Source organism: Lingula anatina, chromosome 3, assembly GCF_051362555.1.
Source record: "Lingula anatina isolate TDL-2025a chromosome 3, LinAna3.0, whole genome shotgun sequence".
In the NCBI taxonomy this organism is placed as follows: Eukaryota; Metazoa; Brachiopoda; class Lingulata; order Lingulida; family Lingulidae; genus Lingula; species Lingula anatina.
Genome location: NC_141769.1, coordinates 27,823,987 through 27,847,583, shown reverse-complemented (window position 1 = coordinate 27,847,583; position 23,597 = coordinate 27,823,987). Strand labels below are relative to the sequence as shown.

The following is a 23,597-nucleotide window of genomic DNA, read 5'->3' as shown; positions in this document are numbered from 1 at the left end:
TTTGGACTGAGGGAAGGAATATGATTGTTAACCCTTCAAATCCTTGTCTATTTTTGTTCACAGGACACCACAGCCAGTAGTGCGTACAAGTCCATCTTGGCCGTTTTGGCAGTGATAGGCGGGGTGGATGACCGTGTGCGTCTTGGAGGACTGGCCACATATGAAGAATGTGGTTTAGCTACTGTGTCTAGAATACATGTCAGAGGGAAGGTGACTTTACAGTTTCATGAGAACAAGGAGATCAGGACGTTTAAACTTTCCGAGATTAAACCAGTGAGTGAAATTTTCTGGGATGTTTTGTGAAATTTCAATTCTGATCCATTATAATGCTGTTGGAAAAGAATAGATAAAAAGAATCTTTTGTGGTGTGTATGACATTTGGCATAGAGAAAGAAAATGTTGCAATGCAGTAACTGTAATTTTCTTATCTGTTGTTCCTAATGAATATCTTCCTAAACTCTTAAAAAACAAAGAAAAAAGAATAAACATACAGATTAAAGTATTAACATTTAAGGTAATTTTCAAGTAAACAACTTATAAAGTGAATGTTTACAAGTAACTTGCCTTATCTATTTGCTCAAGACATCTGATACATTTGAACAACTTTTTATTTCAGATAAAGTCCAGTCGTTTTCTGGTTGACCAGTTGCCCCTCACAGACAGTCTGTTACAGATTTGGACCAAACTGGTCACCATAATGTCCACCACTAGGGAAAAGGACCACATGACCAGTTTGCAGGCATCAACTGGGCCAGCAGAGGGGACAACTGCTTCTGGTCAGTTTTGGTTGACCTCCATCACCTAAAGCTACTTCACTTTCAACATTTTCCGCACAGATCTGCTCACCATCCCTTTACTTTAATTTTAAATGTTGAATATAATTTTATTTGAAAACAATTTGCTGGATGAGAAACTTATAGATTTTTTTAATATGATTGGAGGAATTTATAGGTAAACAGCAAACATGTTATTATGGAGTCATGAAAATTTAATAAAACATAAGATCTTATGATTTAAAGAAGTTTTTGAAGAAATTTTTAAATGTAACTTTGTATGTCTTTTTTGATTATTTTGCTAGTTTCATTACTTTTAGTTTCAATAGTTTTAACTTTACCTATCTTTTACAGACATGGTGCAGCTGAAACTCCTTCAAATTCAACAGCTGAAACTTGGACTTCTGAAAGCTGCAATAGCTCTTTTCAGCAAGCAAGAAAACCTACGCAAGATCCTTCTCCAACCCATTCCTGTAGACAGTGTATCTGTTCAAGCCACTTCAGATGTAGATGGCAGCACTGATACCGGTGGCCAAGAGGACACTAGTCCAGAGATTGAGTCTGGTCCCAAGTTTCTGATGCAGCAGCTAATGTTGGCAGCCACCCAACCCTCACAAGTCAAGGCTGTCTTTTCAAGACAGGAATTAGAAGTTGGTTTTGTTCATCCATCTAAACTCTATAATCTTGCATTGTTTTATTCTTCATTTAGATTTTTCTGGAAATGAAAATGTATTCTGGTGTAATATAACAATGATAATATTATAGCGTGGTTGTCATAAGTTCATTGGTTTTCTATTCCAGGCTGCAGCCTTGGCAGTTTGTCAACACCTGACAGCTCAGGCCAACAATCCATACAGCAGTCAGAGCCAAGACTCCCTTATGGCCAGTTCACACCTCAGCGATCTTGGTGCTGCTGCACCTGCCTCGGTTCTTGACAGCAACACCAAAGCAAACAACGAGCCTGCTCCACAGGCGCCAAAGTTTACTCAAAAGCCCCAGGAATCTCAGATTGTTGCTAGGTTGCAGAAACCTAAGCGTATAAAGCCACCTAGTCCTCCACCTGTGCCCGTTGTGGCTCAGTTGATGGAGATGGGGTTCGTTAGGAAAAGGGTGGAGATGGCATTGAAAGCTCTAGGTTTGTATCTTGGCATCTAATGATATTAAGAAATAGAGAAAAAAATGTACAATTGCTCTTTCCTATGATGTTGAATTCTTCAATGAGTTTAAATTGATTTTCAATGCTCTAGTAAAGTAGTTAAGAACTAATATCTAAAGTGTGTCATATAACTGAAAAACATGTTATTTCTCTACGATATCCAGAAGGGGCCTGTGCCCCAGGAGCAGACACCCCCAGTGCAGAGACCTTGGTGGGCTGGTTACTAGAACACCATGATGTCCAGCCCCCCTCCTCCTCCAGTGACTCCGACTCCTCTGTAGATCTGTGTTCTGATTCTGAGTCTATGTCTGATGAGCTGGAGGACCTGGATGGTGGATATGCTGAGGTAGGGATAGATAAGACGGATAGTTTGATTGATTAGATTTCTGTGTTAGTAACAGAACTATTGCCAGGGGAGCTAAGGCATTATTGAACATCGTAGTTTCTTGAACTTTGAACTTGTGAGCAAATTATTATCTACATATCTGTAATTCAAAATCAAAACAAAAATTTGCTGTTAAAAGGATTATCAAATTTTAGGATTTTGAAATTTTGTTTCTCGACATTTCAGTGAACACCATGAATAACTTCTTTAAATCAAAGAATGTGGAGAAACAGAATATATTATATTGTGAAAATATGTAGCAATTTATTTGATACTTTTGATAAGACATGAGATTCCAAATATATGTAGGAATATATTTGGAACCTAATATCTCATATATTTAAATCAGAGAAATTTAGACATAGACAAGTAATGAACGTGTAAATAGCAATCCTTATGTCCTGTTTATAACTCATTACTTTCAGGCAGTTGCCATAGAACCTCCATTGCCTGCCACGCCGTACAAACGCAGATCAGAGTTCGCTAACAATGACGAGTACGCCATCTATCTCAGTGACCACATCCAAGTGGGCATGATGGTCAGGTGCTGCAGGACATACGAAGAAGTGCATGAAGGCGATATTGGGAAAGTTATGAAGGCAAGTATGAAGTTCAGCAGAACTTTGTCTGTAGGTAGTAAAGGAAATTACTTGAAGCATGTTGAATACTTTAGTCCTAGATGACAAGTATGAATTGTCCTTATTTGATTTAAGGTTTACATTAATAAGCTTATTTGAAATTAGGCATGGAGCTAGACCTGCTATTGCCATAATGTATCTTTAATTATTTATATGGATATAATAATTATAATAATGATAATTTATTCAGCTTATAATGTTACATGAGAACATTCAAGTTGTTGGCTGTTTATTCTACTGTTGTAGTGCTACTGTTTGTTTACATAAGAGTTAAAAGAAAAAGAGCATGCTGATATTTCATCAGTCTGTTTACACTGTTCCTTTATTTATAATTTTTTTTTTGGGGGGGGGGTGTACATGGTCATTGAGAAAATTGTTCAGACGCTGATACAGATGGATAAATTAACATAATCGAATTTATTACCTTTCCAGCTTGACAGCGATGGTCTTCATGACCTGAACATCCAGGCAGAATGGCCCAGGAAGGGAGGTCTTTACTGGGTCAGGTACATCCATGTAGAACTGCTGGGATTCATACCTCCTGGACAACAGAGTAAGTCATCTTTGGGGACCACTTTTTTTGGCAGGAATTTATTTTTAGTACTGATATTTGCTGTTCAGTGAAGATCGATAAATTGTATTTACTTTTGAAAAGACAATTTGTTAAACAAATTGGTATATTATATTTGGTTTATTTCATCTCAGCTTATGGCAAACTTTGATATATGGAAATTTGTAGGAATGATTTTGGATTGTGCAAAACAATTATGTGATTTAGCTACATAAAATATAATGTTCTCTGAGATTAACTGGTTGATAAGTTCTTTTTTGTGTGGGCCAAGAGACTCTAACATTTTGCTCAGCAGTTTTAATGCTATTACACTACATCTCAATTAGCAACGCTGAATCTAACCATTTGTATAGACAATATAAACTAATACTGTTGTATCCAGCCTCTGTTTTGTTAGAACAGAAACATATTTCTGGAAATGACTGGAAAGCAATCTTGCCATATCACTTCAAACTCTCTGACTTCGCTCACTCTTGGCCTACAACGTTGTTCAAGTCCCAAAATGAGCATGTTCTGATTATTCCTGATATTTATTCCATAAATTGGGTGTTGTTTTTTTCAGTACCAGCAGTGACAACAGGGTCATCAACAGCAGTAGCACTGCCCACAGCCACACAACAACAGAACATCAAGGTTGGGGACAGAGTTCGGGTCAAGAGAAGCGTGACAACTCCAAAGTATAGATGGGGTTCTGTCACACATAACAGTATAGGAGTTGTCACAGGTAGGGGTTATGGGGACTCAGTCATAGCATTTGGGTATTACAGATATAATATTGACGAAATTTCTTGGATGTATAGGAGTTGTCACAGGTAGGGTGACTAAAAATCTGCCATAGTAGCTTGATATTATAGATATATTGACTTAAGTTTCTGGAAAGGTTCAGTATTATAGAAGTTGTCACAGAGAATCTTCCATAGTAGTTTGATATGACAGATACATCAAATTTTCTTGAATCCATTTTTGACTCCCACTATGACTATGGTGGTGTTTTGATATTAAATTTTGGTTTGATTTAGATATATATATTTATACAATGACATAATTTTATATAAAAAACTTCTTCAGCTATTAGTGCCAGTGGTAAAGATGTCACGGTGGATTTTCCACAGCAAAGTCACTGGACAGGACTTATGGCGGAGATGGAACTGGTGCCAAGTGCACATCCTGGTGTCACGTGAGTCCTGTATTATTTATTTTACCAAGAGCATATATACTCGTTGAACCCTGGATCTGGCTTGAAAGTGCCACTTTTAAAGTAAACTGTTCAATGGGTTTTATCTTCAAGGTTAAAGAAAATATTTAATTTTGAAAGTAACACATGTAGAAAAATTATTACTGCTACTCCCTGTTTATAAATCAAATGTTTAGTTGTGGCAAAATAAAAATATGGATTGAAATAATATGATATAACATTTTTATTTATTTATTTATTTATTTATTTATTTATTTATTTATTTTTATCATTGCAGATGTGATGGATGTGGTCAGTTTCCCATCATGGGGCCTAGGTACAAGTGTAAAACATGCTATGACTTCGATTTCTGTGAGAATTGTTTCAGAAGTAAACGCAGTCACAGGCATGCCTTCAACAGGATTGCAGACCCAGGTATGAAACAAAAAATAATAGGTTGTAATTGTAATTTGAGTATAAACATCCAGACTAGGCAAGAAAGAAAAAATACCATGTCCTTTACTTGGGTAAATATGGGTAAGTCTTTTGAGTTATATATGTCAGCAAATCGGAGTAGAATATTCAATATGTCATTTAAGTGCAGTGTTTCTGTTGAAACTTGTAAAAGGAGTTTGAAGTCCCTACAAAAGAGAAGTCTGTATTGATAAAAAACAAAACCTATAAAAAGATTGTTTTTAACACTATAAGTTTATATTTTGATATATGTCCATAGGTGGCCCTGCAATCTATGCTGGCAAACCCAGCCGTTATCGCAGTAGGTTTAACGACTCTAACATCAGTGGGGGCGGCACATCCGACTCATACATCGATGACTGGCACAGGTGTGTCAAGTACCTGACAGTATCATCAAGAGAGAACCAGGCACACAGACTGATAGATGGCTCTGGAGGCTGCTGGCAAAGTTCGGGCTCACAGGGCAAGGTATAGGAAGGAAAAGGAGGCCACTGCTAAGAATTAAACAAATTTATTAAGCTGATGCTTTTAAGCCCAATGAGAGAGATTAAATACAAAAATTTGGAAAATTTGGGGAAAAAAATACTGAATTATTTAAAAAAATCAAAAACCAAACACTGGTTAAAAAAGGATTTTGAATCCTCCTTATAGCATTCACTTATAGGTATTTTCTTAACAGAGCTGCAATTTTATTTGTTTTTGACATTTTCAGCACTGGATCAAGCTAGAGATGCAGCCAGACCTGATTATCACCAAGCTGACCATGCGAGTTGAGCCCTCAGACTCCAGCTACATGCCCAGTCTGGTGGTAGTCAGTGCTGGGGACACTGTCCACTCCATGAAAGAGATAAGGACAATACATGTGGGACAACTGGACACTACTGTTGTCCTGCTGCAGGACATGGCAGAGGTAGGTCAGGGCTGGTGGTCAATTAAGAATGACCATAGACTGGACAGTGTTTTAAAAAGTAACTCCAGCATATTTAAGTGCTGTTGGATTTTGACTGTGCAGCTTTAGCATCTGAGCTGCAAAAATGGTATTTTCTTTTTCCCTTTGATGTCATTGATTTAAGTTAGATAATTAGGAGATATGTTCAGCAAATTCAACAATTATACCAAAAAAAAATATATTCCCCAATGATTTATGAAATGGTTTTGGTAGGAATGTGAATATCACTCTTCATTGTAAAATTTCTGTAAAGGGTATTTTTAATTTTATTACATTATATCGAAATCCCTTGGAAGTTGTAAATTCTTTACTCCAACAGATTCTTTTACTAAATTAACTCTCTATTTTATTGCAGTATTTCAGATTCATCGAACTCTCCATTAAGCAGTGCCGCAGCAGTGGCATCGACTGTAAGATTCACGGTCTCTCCATCTCAGGGAGGATGAGAGCCGAAGAGGATGACATGGCTGGAAACTTCCCTTTCCTGGAATCGGATGAAGAGGAGGAGGAGCAGACGACAAGCCAGCAGCAGACCAAGAAGGTGAAGCTGTCCAGTAACAAGGAGATCCAGACTCATGTATTTGTGTGGGGGCTGAATGATAAGGACCAGCTTGGAGGGCCTAAAGGATCTAAAGTGAGTGGGAAATTGTTTTGTGTTCTGTACTATTTATTTATTTTACTGAATTTTTATAATGAAGAAGATACAGCAAGTTCAGAAGATTCAGCAAGTTCAGATAATAATAACAATAACAACAATTACTGTAATTCTTCTATACCCAACATATCATATCTAAAAGCCTTTGCCTATAACAAAAGAATCACTTAAGATGAATAGTTTAAAAGGTTAAGTATTAGATATTATCTATATTAAAATCATATAATATTTTGTTCCAGTTTTAGATACAGTTATAAATTTGTATGTATTGTAGTTTTTAATCTGTTTCATTATGTTTTTTTCCAGATCAAAATGCCAGCTTTAAATGAGTTTAACTCTTCCCTGAAGTGTATCCAGATAGCAGGGGGATCCAAGAGTCTCTTCTGTGGTAAGTCCTGTGCTAGCTGTGACTGTTTATGATTATGTTCAGTAAATATATGGAACATTTTAAGATCATGAGGAAAATTGTACTAAAACTTTGTAAATTTGCACGGAAAAACAATGTGATATGTATTCTACGATTTAATTATCAATAGCCAAACATGATTTTTAGATAACAAATTAAATGTAAAAAAAATCCAATTTTCCCCTCAATTTGTACTCATAACCAGACACCAAGGTGCAGATGATAATAATATTTTGATAGAGTTTTTTTTAGCAAAAGTATTTGATGTGGCTTGTATTATAATATTCCAGTAACTCAGGATGGTAAGGTGTATGCCTGTGGGGAAGCCACACATGGCAGACTGGGTCTGGGTATTACCAGTGGGAATGTCTCCACTCCAAGACAGCTGGTCTCACTGAGCCAGTATGTGATCAAAAAGGTTGCAGTACATTCAGGTAAAGACGAGTGGATAAATTGCTCTCTGAGCTTATTCTAGTTAAAGCTAAGCAATATCGAAAATTTCTTTCTGAGAACTGTCAAAGAAAAATCATGGGAAAGCTGTTGATTTAAGGAAATTAGAATGTTTTTATTTCATTTTATTTAACAAATAATAAGAAAGATAAAGAAATCACTAATTTAATGATGAAAATCTTCCTGTACAGGTGTGTTTTGAGGTAAAACATACATTTATTGAAAATACTAAGATACCTAAAATATTTTGATTCTTTAAGAAATGTTATGTGTACCATACTTTAAGGGATTGTTTAATATTAATATCAGGTGGTCGGCATGCTCTTGCCTTAACTGTGGATGGTAAGGTGTTTTCATGGGGAGAAGGTGATGATGGAAAGCTGGGACACTTCAGTAGGTTGTAAGTATTCTGTTTAAAATGCCCACTGTTAGGATTGAAGATTTAAAAAGAAAATAAATGATTTCCTAAATATTTCTCAAGATATTGTAAAAATGTATATAATGTGTATTTAAAAGATATAAAAGGGGTTTTATATAAGATTTAATATGCACATGCTTGCACAGATGCATTCATATACGTATACAAGTACTCGATACACAGACCTGTGTCTGTCTGCATAACTGCATGAGTCAGGAGACATGCACATACCTTATTGAGAAATATATTTACTTGTAAGATAGCCCATACCTGTATATATTGATTGTATTTCAGCAATTCTGATAAACCTAAGCTGATTGAAGCCTTAAGATCAAAGCGTGTGCGTGACATTGCGTGTGGGAGCTCTCACAGCGCAGCCATTTCATCTAATGGAGATCTGTACACGTGGGGCCTTGGGGAGTATGGACGCCTGGGACACGGGGACAACTTAACACAGCTAAGACCTAAACAGGTTGGTGCTACCCTGATAGTATGCCTTTGCCCTGTAGTGATGAAATTACACTGTTATGTAGTAGTGAAAGGGTAAATTAATATTGAATGTTTTTAAATTGATGAAATTCTTTTTTATTTTTCCTTTTTTGAATCCTCGAAAGTAGTATTTCTGTAATATGGCTATTATTTTAGTATGGAAGCCCTATGTGGTGGGCCAAGGTTTCTTTACATCAGCTTAAGTCGAAAAGAAAAGTTAACAATGTAATAGATGCCTTGAGCAAAGCTCTGCAATTACACAACCACCTGTCTTAGGTGCTTAGATTAATAACTTGAAATTGGGTTGCTGTATTACTAGGTGAAGGGTCTGGCTGGGAAGCGGGTGGTCCAGGTCGCCTGTGGAAGCAGAGACGCCCAGACCCTGGCACTGACAGATGAAGGTCATGTGTACTCTTGGGGTGATGGAGATTTCGGGAAACTTGGCCGCGGAGGTAGTGAAGGATGCAGTGTGCCTCGCATCATTGAGAGACTGACAGGACTGGGGGTGATACAGATAGAGTGTGGGGCACAGTTCTCGCTGGCTTTGACCAAAGAAGGAGAGGTCTGGACATGGTAAGAGGAAACTGCCCTGAATTTCAGAGATTATTGGAAACAAACCATTATCAGGCATGCTGATGTTAAAGATTACCTGTCTCTGAAATTCAGGGTAAAGGAAATAGAACATAGATTTAACTTAGTTTGCTTTTGTAGATTATTTTTAATGTCACATTTGGTGCAGTTAATGGATTTGATATTTCAACTGTATTTCATATTTATTAAGTTATTTTCTGGTTAATATCAGCTCATCTTGCACTCTTGTGTTGGAGGAAGGAAATCATTTTTTAAATAAAATTAGTAATAAAATGACAGATTCTGTGATTTATTTTTAAAACTTGGGAAGTATTGTACTAAGTTATTTGCATTGTTCTCCATAGGGGTAAGGGGGATTATTTTCGCCTTGGTCATGGCACAGATGCCCATGTGAGAAAACCCCAGCTGGTGGAGGGCCTGAAGGGCAAGAAAATAGTTCATGTGGCAGTGGGAGCTTTACACTGTCTGGCAGTGCAGGATCAAGGACAGGTAGGTGGTGGTTTCTTTGGGTTTGGATTGATTCATAAATGAAACATGCATTACCAGATACTTATTGTTACAATTTTTTTTTTATATTTTTGGGTTGTGTGTTGGTTTTTTTCTTTTTTTTTTCAGAAAAGACATTTCATGCTTATAAAAAATAGTTATAATATTAAATGATAGCAGCAGTGATAGTTAACTGAAATGGTAATGATTGATAATGAAGATGATGTATTTTCAAATCTGTACAGAATAGATGTAAGAAAAATGTATACCAAAAAGGTTAAGACCAGCTCCAAATATAGAAAAATTATTTACCGAAAATGGATGTGTCAAGCCCTGGGTATTATTTTATTTCGTTCAGTAAAGAAAATTAGAGATAAACAAATAAGTATTGCTGCAATATTTCAGGTGTATGCCTGGGGTGACAATGACCATGGTCAGCAAGGCAATGGCACCACAACAGTCAACAAGAAGCCCGCTCTGGTCCATGGACTGGAGGGGTATAAGATCACCCGTGTGGCCTGTGGGTCATCTCACAGTGTGGCCTGGACACTGACCGATATGTCGGCTCCTTCCTCACACGAACCTGTCATGTTTGGGACACCTAGGGATCCACTGGGAGCATCTGTTGTGGGTGAGTGTGACTCTGTGTTGATTGTTTTGCATTCTGTTTAACTTATTCTGAGTCTGTGTTGAAAGGAACAAGGCAGCACATCTCACAAACGCCATCTGCAAATTTTGTGGTAGTTTTTCCTTTGACAAATATGTTTCTTTTCCTTCTCAATTTATTTTATTGGAAATTATTTTTAATAAGTAACATGGTAAGATAAGCCAAGCTTAGCCCTGTTGCTGTGAATGTTCAGCACATTTTATTCTTCAATCAATTTTTTATGTCACAGGTGTTGAAGATAGTAGTTCCGAGGAAAGCCCTGTGTCACCCACCCCTAACAACGCCATTGGAAAGAGCAGTGTCCGACCCTCTCTGACCAAGATCATTCTGTCCCAAGAAAGCAGCTATTCCAAACAGCAAGCCCTCAAACATATTCTAACTGCACTGCAGATTATGTATGCAAGGTTAGTTATATAACTTTATATAAAGGGTGGTTTTCCAGTAAACACTGTCCTTTTTCAGAGGTCCATAATCCATTATTGACAAAAAAATTGATAGTTTGGCTGTGAAAAGATGACGTAGATGTACACATTTATGATTGCAAAAAATAAACGTCTTCTGTCTCTGAATTTTTTTTTTTTTTTTTAGTTCATTGGTAACCCTATTATCAATCATTTTGAAAAATGAACCGATTTAATGATTAATTTTTGGTTGTATTTTTAAATTATTCTATTTACTATTAATACAATTATAATAACAATAATAATATTATTATTATCTCAGAGGTGCTATAGTGGGAGCACTGACCAAGGAGCCAGACACAGTCAGTGCAGTGCCAGGGCTGGACAACTGGAAGATGACCACCCCAGCCAGTATCTCCCCAGTGTCGGCCACTCCTGTGGAGAGCCCTAGGAGTCTCAGTGGGAGTGGGGAGCAGGAGCTACAGGTATTAATTAACAGAATGCTGGATGAATGTAGATATGGAAAGCATATTTGTTAAGATATGCAATATTATTTCTGTTTAATCTTGTAAAAATGTAGATTGAACAAGTGTGAAATGTGTGAAAGAAAAATGATAATAATGTACAAGGTCAAAGGTGGTGATAGAAAGATATTGAAATTAATCATGCTGTTTAGACTAAAGAAGTAGTTTCTATCAGACGAATCATGCAGAGTTGGCTCTGTTTTCAACAGACTTCTCCACTTGTTTTCAGACAATCCAGCAGATGGCAGCAATAGCACCCATAAGGCCAGAGCACCTCCCATCATTCCATGCGTTAGTGGCAGCCAGCCCCACCACCAGTATACTGGCCGAGACAGTCACCTCAACAGAAGAGGTAAGTCATGTGGTTTTTAAGTCTTGTATAGCACATTATTACATTACCAGACAGTAACGATTACTTATTGCTTAAAATGTTTTTCATTTTGATTGTAATGTAAGTTTTTAATGAAATTTTGTCCCTATTTCAAAATATATTAACCTATATGTATTATCTTATTAAAGGGTCAATAACTTATATGTATTATCTTAGTAAAGGGTCAAGTTCGTGTGATATATTATATTGATAAGAGTTAGAAATACTTGATGAAATAAATGCATGGGAGTGATCAAAATTAGATCCAAAGAGATGTAGCAGTTGTTACCATCACACTGTCTTTAAATCATGTAATTTTACAAACGTAATCAACAGTATCTCATACAACCACTATCTCCAGGTTGCCGAGCCAGAGGAGACAGACCACTCAACATCCCACACTGACCTTGATGACTTTACGGCCAAACTGACCGCCAACGATGCCCGCATGCTGGTTGATCTCCTCAAACTGGCAGTAGCTGGTCGTGCCGGTGCTCACGGCAAGGAGGCGCTGTCTGGTGTGCTGAAGGCTCTGGGGAAGACTTACCCACAAGTCCAGGAGATGTTGCTAGAACTGTGTGTGACAGAATTGGAGGACGTGGCAGCGGATCGAGAGTCGGTTCGAAATGCTGCCCAGCCTGTGGTACAGGAGAGCTCGCACCCCTACACTGATGATACCTCACTCAGTGGCCATGTGAAGATACCAGGTGATTTGGTGTGTGTGTGTGTGTGTGTGTGTGTGTGTGTGTGTGTGTGTGTGTGTGTGTGTGTGTGTGTGTGTGTGTGTGTGTGTGTGTGTGTGTGTGTGTGTGTGTGTGTGTGTGATAGTTCATGCAGAATTTATTTTCTTGACTGCTTAATGTATGCTTGTCTGTGAAGGAAAGGTATTTAGAAAAACTCAATCAGAATGTATCTTCAAACATTTCTTAAGTTGTGAGACATTTCTACGACTGTCAGCAATGATTATTGTATTTTAGGTATATCTGATATTGTTATTGGAAACCAGTTAGATGAAATGTTGCACAGTCTATGATACACTATATATTATCTTTAGGTGCTGAAGCTTTGCGAGTGGAATTTGACCGCCAGTGTTCTACAGAGAGACGTCATGACCCCCTCACTATCATGGATGCCTCGGGCAGGACTGTCACTATCAGATCAGGTATGTGGATGATGTGTTTAGTGTTTGTTATTATAATAAAAGATTTGATTGGTTTTTCAATCAACAGTTGCAGTTTTAGTTGACCAGTATTTTGCTGTCTCTCAATGCCAACTATCAGTGTCATGGTAGTATCTGAAAAGTTAACTTCAGATTTCTCTCTCTCTCTCTCTCTCTCTCTCTCTCTCTCTCTCTCTCTCTCTCTCTCTCTCTCTCTCTCTCTCTCTCTCTCTCTCTCTCACATTGATAATCTATTTATTAACTAATTTACTTAATATATGTATTATTTCTTGAATTTATTCTGTAGGGCGGGAGTGGTCTGACTGGTCTCAGGAGTTGAGAATCAACAGTGAAGAACTCAGATGGAAATTCACCAGTGACGGCTCAGTGAATGGCTGGGGATGGCGCTTTACCGTCTATCCCATCATGCCCTCTGCTGCTGCCCTGGAGCGCCTTTCTGACCGCACGGTGGAGTCCAGGCCCTCCATTGACCTGGTCACTTGCCTGCTGGACCTTAAGCTGGAGGCCTCTATGGACAAGACCATTGTGACCAGACTGGCCGCAGCCCTGGCAGCTTGTGCTCAATTAAGCTCACTTGGTATAGTACCTTTTAATTGATATATTTTGTTTATATATATTGACAGAAATATAGTTTATTATGTGTATGACCCAACAGTCATGATGAATATGCATAGATATTTATAGCAAGAAAAATGCATGATGCAAGATTATTTAAAGTTATATAACTGAAATATCAACTTTAATAAGGGATTACCTTTTAAAAGAGATGATCTTATTATCACTATGTGCAATATTTTTGAAGAGAAATGGAAATTTTCCATTTTTTAGTCTGAACAGGTAATTGCCTTCTCTTCTGTCAATTCTTTTTGTTTCACTCACGAATACTGAAATTCATCTCATTTTACAGTTTTGCTATTTAAAAGTTGGTATGTATCATTATTTAATCAGTTAGATGATGCCATCATATCAACAGTAAATTTTGTAACAAGTTTAAATATAATTTCTTATTCTCTCCTTTTAGGTGCTAGACAAAGAATGTGGGCTTTACAGAAGCTAAGGGAACTGATGACAACAAATTTTGGTCCAATGATCAATGTTAGTACCTTGATGCAGGCTCCCTGCAGCCCTTTCTCAGATGGTTTGGATGAACCAAGGCAATCAGTGAGTATATTTGGGAATTATAACCCTGTTTTTCATGGTGGAATTATTTAGGCAAGAGAGAAAATGTTGAAATCGCGTAATGGATTGCTTAGCATTGGATTTGAGACTTTTAGATTGGACGCAGTGGGGCTGGGAGTGGGGTCGGGATTTATAAAACCAGAAGTAGTCTAGTTAAATAAGAATAGTAGATATGTTTTACAAAAGGTGTGTTATGAGTAATATTTTAGATCATTGTTCACTTTATAATTCTACTGCCGATTTGTCATGGATTGAACAAAACAGAAAGACTAGTTTAAAATGTCAATTCGAGGTTCTTTTTTAAGATGGCTGGTTTTAATAAGCCCTAGAGTGGAAATACCTTACTATTAGTGTGCATTGCATCAGTCTGCTTTAACATTTTACATATAAAATTTACTTTACAATTCACTCCAGTCTCTGAGTGGAACGGCTCTGGCCTCCTTGGTAAAAGGCCTCCCTGAAGCTCTTCAGAGACAGTATGAGTATGAAGACCCCATTGTCAGGAGTGGGAAACATCTCATGCATAGTTCCTTCTTCAAGGTAATGCTGATGTGGCCAGAGATCTTTTCACTGATTATGTGTGGAGATTACATTAAACTTTTGCTTGTTTTTACAAGAATTTATATTAAATCTCTCATGGGTTACGTTTCAGTTTCCTATTGTATTTGAATACATTTGTTTGCATTGTCTATTTCAAAGGTATTTGTTTTATTTATAATAGACAAATTTTTATTTAAAACTTGGATCTTTCTGAATATTTATTAGCTAGAAAGAATAATACTTCTGTGGGTATGAAATTTATATGAATTACATTTTCCATAATATTCAGTTTTTTCACTGACCTCTATTTTGTGTCTTACCTTTTCAGGTGCTGGTTGCCCTTGCTTGTGACCTTGGCCTAGATACTCTGTCTTGTTGCATTGAAATGCACAAATGGTCGTGGTTCCGTCGTTACTGCATGGCAGCACGTGTTGCAGTGGCTTTACAGCATCGCACAGCATTACCGCAACCTTTCTGCGAAGAAGTGCACAAAAAGGTAATGGAGATAGCGCCAGACGATGAGAAGATACGAGGACATGAGGACCATGTGATATTCAAGCAAGAGCAGGATGAGCAGTTGTTGCTGTGGCTCAACAGGTACAGTGGGGAGATGGTGTATCTTATATTCTTGTGTACTAGAATTTTGTGGGCGAAATTGTGGTGTTAACACTCCTCAGAAAAGTGACTGTAAGAAAATTTTAATTATTATCATATTTCCATGCAAATACTTGATAAAAATCTCCAAGATCATGATGTTTAAATTTTTCATTAAGTCTCTTATATAATGTATTTCAGGTATTATTTAGATGTCACAGATATGATTTAGATATTGGTATTTAAAGATGGTGGAAGTTAAGAGTGTGCTGAAGTATTACACAATTTGTTAAAAAAATTAAATGTCCATTTCCAGACACCCTGATGACTGGACGCTGTCCTGGGGAGGAAGTGGTCAGATCTGGGGCTGGGGCCACAATCACAGGGGTCAGTTAGGAGGTGTGGAAGGGGCAAAGGTCAAGCTGCCCTCTAGCTGTGAGGCCCTGGCCCAGCTAAGGCCTATACAAGTAGTGGGGGGAGAGCAGACCTTGTTTGCTGTCACAGCTGATGGGAAGGTAAAATATGGGGCACTGTTACACCACTGTGCATTTTCATTTAAAATGGTTAAGTATGCAGTAAATATTGAGCTAGCAATGCAAAGCATTGTTGATGTAGTCATCTATTTGTGTCAGCATGGACAGATTTAAAACAAAACGGACACTCTGGCCCCAGCAGCTCTTCATTGCCCCAAAAAGTAGAGAAGTACTATACTAAGCTATCTGGCTGCAGCCACCTTCACCTTCACACTAACGTCACACAGTCATGTATTTGAAACATTCCTTTGCGAATCCAAGATGTCAATGTGATTACGACTGCAGTCACAGTAGAAAGCTTACAGTGCCTTTATGATTTTTGTAAAAAAAATAATCTGATCTACAAATCTTTTTGGATAGATTAATTTAATCATTTTAATTCCTTAATATTCAGGTCTATGCCACAGGCTATGGGGCAGGAGGAAGGCTGGGTATTGGAGGTTCAGACTCTGTGGCCAGCCCCACGCTGCTGGAGTCCATACAGCACGTCTTTATCACCAAGGTGACCGTGAATTCTGGCGGGAAACACTGCCTGGCGCTGTCTGCTGAGGGAGAGGTGTACTCCTGGGGAGAGGGAGAGGATGGGAAACTTGGGCATGGAAATAAGAGGTTAGTTCTCAGGTCCTATCAGGTGTGAAAAATATTGATGATGGAGGAAAAGATGGGGCATGGGAATATGGTATAATGGTGTGAGGTATTTTTTGGCTATTTGTTCTGAGGATGAGGTTTAAAGGATGTGGAAATTTGACAATGCAGACAAAACTTAGATGCAAGACAATTACCTCAGGTACGAATGAAGTTATCAAGCATGGGAGAGAGGAACATTAATTTCATCAAAACAAGAATATCCTCTTAATTTTCACAGCATGATTTTTCTGCAGCAACATCCAAAGAGTTATGTAACTTAAAGGAGAATTTCTGGAAAAAGGCAGAATTTGATATTGATATTAATAATTCACATTTTACTTCCTGTCAAAGTAAAATTGTGTTCAATTTCATTGTAGTCCATGTGACAGGCCTCGTGTGATAGAGAGCCTGCGAGGCACTGAAGTGGTTGACATCGCAGCAGGTGGCGCACACTCTGCATGCATTACGTCAGGTGGTCAGCTGTACACATGGGGGAAGGGAAGATATGGACGACTTGGTCATGGGGACAGTGAAGACCAACTCAAACCCAAACTGGTGAGTTCTTTTGTAAAGTTATATTTGGTACTTGATTATGATTTGGTTGTATATTAATCATTCACAAGTCAGCATAAAGTAATAATCTACATTGATCCATATTTGATTATACCCAAAATAAATTGGTAACTCAACGGAACATTTATTTCAGCACTGATATGTGTGTGAGTGCTCTTTATTCAACTTCTCAATAATTGCCAGTCATAAAATATCACGTCTACTTTACCAGTATCCATTCACAAAGCACAGTGCACATCTTGCCTGCACGAAGATACTATAACAAAATAATATCTCTTTTGATTAATACACCTTCAGGTTGAAGCTCTTCGAGGGTATTTTGTCCAGGATGTAGCCTGTGGAAGTGGTGATGCTCAGACCCTGTGTATCACCAATGATGGCTCAGTCTGGTCCTGGGGAGACGGAGACTATGGGAAATTAGGTCAGCAGAAAAACACATAGGGCTCTTACAGCCTTGAAGAGTACTTAGAATTGCTATTACCCTTGAAAAGGGCTTATATTTCATCATTTCTACCTATGAAAAGTACTTGAATTTAGTCATTTAGCAATATGTCAAAATTATTTCAAATCTTGACTATTTAACCTTGTTAATGTGTTTAAATGTAAAATTTGTATGAAATATTACTCGTCTTTTTTCTTTGCTATGTACTCTTAAAGATGACAGTATATTGTCCTCAATTGCATTCAAAAAGTACTGGAAAAATACTTGAATTAGAGACTCAAAATTCCTTGACAGTCCTAGAATTTGTTCTTTATATTCCTGTATGAACCCTGACTCACTTGTTAGTATACCTACACTTTATATCTGAAAAATAGCATTTGGAATGTCTGTAAGTGCTATTCACATAATATTGGCCATTCACAAGCAGGTTCAATTAAAAGATGATACTATTGTGGTAAATCTACAATTTTACATGTTGTGATATCTCAGGTCGAGGAGGCAGTGATGGCTGTAAAGTTCCAATGAAGATAGACGCCATGCATGAGGTTGGTGTGATAAAGGTAGAGTGTGGGTCCCAGTTCTCAGTGGCTCTCACCTCTACTGGAGCAGTCTATACATGGTGAGTAGTCCAAGTTCCTTTTAGCAAATTAAGTTGATCTGTTCATCATTATTGCTTTATTGTATTAAATTCCAAAGTGGCTTGTTACTTGTTACTCCCGTTTAATACCTCTTTGAAATTGTCCCATTTAACTAGGGGTAAGGGAGATTACCACAGATTAGGTCATGGAACAGATGACCACGTCAGGCGTCCCAAGCGTGTGACAGCGATTCAGGGGAAGAATGTGGTTCACATCGCCTGTGGAAGTCTGCACTGCGTCTGCTGCACTGACACAGGTAGTCAAGAGAGTTTTTTTTTTTCTCATAGGAAGTATAAGAAAATACAATTTGAAATGTTGTGCTTGTAAAATATAAAAATAGTTGAATTTCGTTTTAAGAAAAGGATGTGTTGTTTTATGTAAAAAAAATGTTGTTTTAAGAAATGATATTGTTTTTAAGAAAAAAAAATGTGCATGCACACCCACACATTAACACAGTTTTTACACCATACAGGTGAGGTGTTCACATGGGGTGACAATGACGAGGGTCAGCTGGGAGACGGCACCACCAACGCCATCCAAAGACCCAGACTGGTGGCCGCCCTGCAGGGTAAGTTGACACCATGGATGAAGAGGTAGAAGAGATTAATAAAAGATTGTTAGACATCCTAGTGAAGTCAAGGCTTTAGCCAGGGGGAGCTTGGGGGGTTGAATGATCTGCAATTTTTGCTTGGAAAAGGTCTGCTCTGGGTAAAATTTGCTCCAACTACAAAAATATTTCATGGTAAAACGTCTGCTTCTGCAGAAAACAACAACACCCCCCCTTCTTTGTAATTGCTGGCTATGAGCCTGGAAGGTGGTGTGTACTCGTGAGTTTTGAATGTGTACCTACACGGTTTTTCAGGAAATTATAACTATGACTGTGACAGTGGTTTAGCTTGCCTTGATAGTTCACATAAAAAAAAAAAACAATACATTAATAATTGCGTTTAAGTTACAGAATCTATTTTCTACACTCATAGCTAAACAATAATACATTATAAGTGATAAATAAACTAATAATCCCACATTTTTAAAAATATATATTGTTCAGTTGGTGTATATAAGACTCATATTCAATCTGTGTCTTCCAGGCAAGATGATCAACCGTGTCGCCTGTGGCTCTGCCCACACCTTGGCCTGGTCCACCAACAAACCCATACAAACCAGTCGCCTGCCCTCCGCCATACCCATGGAGTACAACCATCTCTCTAACATCCCCATACCTGTGCTGCGGAACCGTCTGGTCCTCCTGCATCACTTCTCGGACCTTTTCTGTCCGTCTATTCCGATGTTTGACCTAGAGGGGGCTGTGGAGGGACAGCAGAGAGGCCCGCTCTTGGTGACTGATGCACTGCGTGGTATACTGGTGTCGGCAGCCAAGGAGACGTCTTTCAGAAAGGTTGTCCAGGCGACCATGATTAGAGATCGTCAACATGGCCCTGTGATTGAGCTGAACAGGATACAGGTGGTTATTTTTGTTGTACAAATATATGTAAACTCATTTAAATGAATGGATTATGTGATATCTAGGATGGAATTGAGAATTTGTATACTGCTTTTTCCTTTTACATCATATATTAAACTTGAAAAAGAGAAATGGTTTTAATGTTTAATATAATATGTGAATTTTGTTTTTACAGTCATTGTGCATTTTCAGATATACGTCTTCATTTAGATTTTTAATGTCCAACATTTAATAATAGTCTAATTTGTTAGAATCCAGTGAGTAATCATTACATATTACTAGGGTATGTTGGCTGTGCTGTATACATTGTTTGTCTTACCTTTCAGGTGAAGCGGTCTAGAAGCAAAGGTGGTCTAGCAGGTCCAGATGGAACAAAGTCTGTGTTTGGCCAGATGTGCTCTAAGATAGCAGCATTCGGTCCAGACAGCCTGATGTTACCACACAGGGTGTGGAAGGTCAAGTTTGTAGGTAAGATATATGTTACCACACAGGGTGTGAAAGGTATATGTTACCACACAGGGTGTAGAAGGTCAAGTTTGTAGGTAAAGATATATGTTACCACACAGGGTGTGGAAGGTCAAATTTGTAGGTAAGATAGATGTTACCACACAGGGTGTGGAAGGTCAAGTTTGTAGGTAAAGATATATGTTACCACACAGGGTGTGGAAGGTCAAATTTGTAGGTAAGATAGATGTTACCACACAGGGTGTGGAAGGTCAAATTTGTAGGTAAGATAGATGTTACCACACCCTGGTCAAATTTGTAGGTAGTATATATTGCAGGAAAAGTTTCGAGATAAAATTTTTATTATAGATATTTTTTCCAAACAACAATACATTCTTTGCCCATGTCATTGATAGTGAAAAATCATATTTTCTGATTTATTCTGAAATGTCCTAGACCTGGACTTATTCAACTTGTGTATTTATTTTTTTATTTGTCTAAACATAAATATTTATTGTTTATGCATATATTTAATTAAATTATTAACAACTATTTTAAATTCTTTTCAGGTGAGAGTGTGGATGACTGTGGAGGAGGCTACAGTGAGTCTATTGCAGAGATGTGTGACGAGTTACAGAATGGCTCCACCCCAGTCATCATAGTGACCCCCAATGGCAGGGATGAGTCAGGGGCGAACAGGGACTGCTTTCTGCCCAACCCTACCTGCAAGACTGCTCTCCATCAGAGCATGTTCAAGTTCCTAGGTAAGATGTTTGTGTAGTCAGGTGTCTGTTTTTTCTTTTGCCTTTGGAGCAGTTTGGATTTCTGTGTAAGGTCATGATGAAGATGTGTGTTTAGAGCTCATCATTTTTATGTAAGAAAGTGATGATAATTAAGTTACTTTTACACCATTATATAAACATTGGGCTATTTAACAGAAAATTTATGTTACACTTTACATTTGTTAATATGATATTTAAAATGGAAAAAGAAACAAAAAGATTTATTCCATTTTTCAGTTAAATTTATTCAGAATAGTAATATTATTTGTTCTTCATATGATGATTTGAAGTGAGTAGATGCATTGCTTAAAAAATACATCATAACTTGGGAAGCATGTTTCCTCTGTTGCAGGCATGTTGATAGGCATAGCTATCCGTACAGGCAGCCCACTCAGTCTAAACCTGGCCGAGTGTGTGTGGAAACAGTTGGCTGGTATGCAGCTCAGTATTACTGACCTCCAGGAGGTGGACAAAGACTATGTGCCAGGTACAGGGGTGTGGCCTAATTTATGTTTGTTAATTTATTAATTTTTGGGTTAATGTGGTTGCATTCAGCAAGAGTCTCCACAGAGTTGGCCAAATTTATGTATGCATATCTGGTCGGATGTTTAGGCAAATAAATATGAGCTCATTTCGGTGTACATAGATTGATCCAACTCCACAGGGACTCTTGCTGAGAAATAAATGTGCCTATCCTGGCATTGAGTAGAACACAGAAGAGCTAGTGATTATACGAGAACCTTGGAAATGAGAGGAGGTGTTTTAATCTGTTAATCTGATTGCATTCAGCGAGTCCCCACAGAGTGCATGATTATCATTTGTATATTATAATTAAAATTCTTGTCATGTCAAAGCCTTAAAAATAAATATGCCTGTACTTATAGGCATTAAATGTAATTGTACCACCAGCGTTAGCGCTGGCGGTACACATGGTTTCGGTCTCGTCCGGATCGTTCCGCCGGCTCCGCCGGCTCCGCCGGTTCCGCCGGACGGCTACCGTTACCGCTTCTCCTCCTAGACGGTAAGGCCCCCCATACCCATCTCATGGATTTAGGTCACCTATAATCTCAACTCGTTCCACGTAAAATTTGGGCTTTGTCGGTATTGGGGTCTGGGTGTGGCACTCATTGCAATGCACCCTTGTCTAAAAATGGCAAAATTAAATGCTAATTATCTACCCTACGGAAGGAGTTATGGGAAAAATTTCTATAGACGGCTTTCCAAAAGTCATATGTGTAGATTTCAAATATACCCTTGGATTTGACCTTTGACCTTTACTTCAAGGTCAAATGGGCCAAAATTTTCAAAAAAATGAAATTTTTTACGAAAAAAAATTTTTTTGCCCTGTTATTCAGACACCACACAGACTTAACCAATAATATTATTGGAAAGTGTTACCCTTCAGGTCATCTTTCATCTCCATGAATTTGGGGTCAATCGGTGCATTTTCACGGGAGTAGCGGCCATAAGATACCGAAACTGAAAACTGTCTCTAATTCGGGAACCGTTAATGCTAGAGACCCATTCTTTTTTGCATTTTGTAGAGCATGTAAAGCCCAACACTGGAGGTGGTCTCGGTTTTTTTGTATTCCATACGGTTTTCGAGTTACGCTGTATCAAAAAGTACATATTGGTGGTAAAAGCAAAATGTGCAGTACGGTAATGGATAATAAATTTTGAACTCTGGAAAAATAAAACATTAGGCTTGGCAAAGCAGACAACTTGTGTTCAAAAATGACATAATTTCATCAAATTTGAACTTCTGAAACTTCAGAGCACCTCCTATTTCAAGAATTTTGACCAAAATGACATTTTCTTTATTTTAATTAATTTTTTTTGTACGAAATTTAAGGCACATTATGGTAACTCCAAAATTATAGCATTTAGTCCCTTATATCTCCAAAACTGGCAGAGATAGGTCTATAGTTACTATTGAAGTTGGATAGGAAGTCATATACTGGCAATCTATATGTGACCTTAAAATTGACCTTTGACCTACTTTTCACCATGAACTGAACTTTGCAAATTTTTCTTCCCTTTTATCTCCAAAACTGGCAGAGATAGGCCCATAGTTACTATTGAACTTGAATAGGAAGTCATATACTGGCAATCTATATGTGACCTTAAAATTGACCTTTGACCTACTTTTCACCATAAACTGAACTTTGCAAATTTTGCTTTCCTTTTATCTCCAAAACTGGCTGAGATAGGTCCGTAGTTACTATTGAACTTGAATAGGAAGTCATATACTGGCAATCTAAATGTGACCTTAAAATTGACCTTTGACCTACTTTTCACCATAAACTGAACTTTGCAAAATTTGCTTCCGTTTTATCTCCAAAACTGGCAGAGATAGGTCCATAGTTACTATTGAACTTGAATAGGAAGTCATATACTGGCAATCTAAATGTGACCTTAAAATTGACCTTTGACCTACTTTTCACCATGAACTGAACTTTGCAAATTTTGCTTCCCTTTTATCTCCAAAACTGGCAGAGATAGGTCCATAGTTACTACTGAACTTGAATAGGAAGTCATATACTGGCAATTAAATGTGACCTTAAAATTGACCTTTGACCTACTTTTCACCATGAACTGAACTTTGCATGTAAAGCCCAATACTGGAGGTGGTCTCGGGTTTTTTTGTATTCCATACGGTTTTCGAGTTACGCTGTATCAAAAAGTACATATTGGTGGTAAGCAAAAATGTGCAGTACGGTAATGGATAATAAATTTTGAACTCTGGAAAAATAAAACATAAGGCTTGGCAAAGCAGACAATGTGTTCAAAAATGACATTATTTCATCAAACTTGAACTTCTGAAACTTCAGAGCACCTCCTATTTCAAGAATTTTGACCAAAATGACATTTTCTTTATTTTAATTAATTTTTTCTGTACGAAATTTAAGGCACATTATGGTAACTCCAAAATTATAACATTTAGTCCCTTATATCTCCAAAACTGGCAGAGATAGGTTCATAGTTACTATTGAACTTGAATAGGAAGTCATATACTGACAATC

At 37.8% G+C, this 23,597-nt stretch overlaps 1 protein-coding gene across 3 annotated transcripts in view; it reads left to right on the top strand.

Annotated features, from left to right (window-relative positions):
* The window catches only part of LOC106167903 (E3 ubiquitin-protein ligase HERC2), a 49,896-nt gene that overhangs the window by 19,630 nt on the left and 6,669 nt on the right, over positions 1-23,597 (top strand). For all 3 annotated transcript variants that reach the window (XM_087007895.1, XM_087007894.1, XM_087007896.1), the window contains 40 exons: positions 64-273; positions 617-776; positions 1,128-1,423; positions 1,575-1,908; positions 2,094-2,275; positions 2,740-2,913; positions 3,385-3,505; positions 4,086-4,247; positions 4,592-4,700; positions 4,996-5,132; positions 5,431-5,639; positions 5,884-6,081; positions 6,476-6,754; positions 7,082-7,163; positions 7,472-7,615; positions 7,941-8,031; positions 8,344-8,521; positions 8,858-9,111; positions 9,474-9,618; positions 10,021-10,246; positions 10,512-10,686; positions 11,006-11,168; positions 11,437-11,559; positions 11,939-12,284; positions 12,632-12,739; positions 13,044-13,334; positions 13,779-13,918; positions 14,351-14,476; positions 14,805-15,073; positions 15,387-15,585; positions 15,998-16,212; positions 16,608-16,785; positions 17,101-17,224; positions 17,735-17,864; positions 18,000-18,139; positions 18,356-18,451; positions 18,975-19,348; positions 19,675-19,816; positions 20,362-20,556; positions 20,927-21,061. In XM_087007895.1, coding sequence (XP_086864021.1) covers positions 64-273; positions 617-776; positions 1,128-1,423; positions 1,575-1,908; positions 2,094-2,275; positions 2,740-2,913; positions 3,385-3,505; positions 4,086-4,247; positions 4,592-4,700; positions 4,996-5,132; positions 5,431-5,639; positions 5,884-6,081; positions 6,476-6,754; positions 7,082-7,163; positions 7,472-7,615; positions 7,941-8,031; positions 8,344-8,521; positions 8,858-9,111; positions 9,474-9,618; positions 10,021-10,246; positions 10,512-10,686; positions 11,006-11,168; positions 11,437-11,559; positions 11,939-12,284; positions 12,632-12,739; positions 13,044-13,334; positions 13,779-13,918; positions 14,351-14,476; positions 14,805-15,073; positions 15,387-15,585; positions 15,998-16,212; positions 16,608-16,785; positions 17,101-17,224; positions 17,735-17,864; positions 18,000-18,139; positions 18,356-18,451; positions 18,975-19,348; positions 19,675-19,816; positions 20,362-20,556; positions 20,927-21,061 — 7,360 coding nt within the window. The remainder of the gene's footprint in view (positions 1-63; positions 274-616; positions 777-1,127; positions 1,424-1,574; positions 1,909-2,093; positions 2,276-2,739; positions 2,914-3,384; positions 3,506-4,085; positions 4,248-4,591; positions 4,701-4,995; positions 5,133-5,430; positions 5,640-5,883; positions 6,082-6,475; positions 6,755-7,081; positions 7,164-7,471; positions 7,616-7,940; positions 8,032-8,343; positions 8,522-8,857; positions 9,112-9,473; positions 9,619-10,020; positions 10,247-10,511; positions 10,687-11,005; positions 11,169-11,436; positions 11,560-11,938; positions 12,285-12,631; positions 12,740-13,043; positions 13,335-13,778; positions 13,919-14,350; positions 14,477-14,804; positions 15,074-15,386; positions 15,586-15,997; positions 16,213-16,607; positions 16,786-17,100; positions 17,225-17,734; positions 17,865-17,999; positions 18,140-18,355; positions 18,452-18,974; positions 19,349-19,674; positions 19,817-20,361; positions 20,557-20,926; positions 21,062-23,597) is intronic.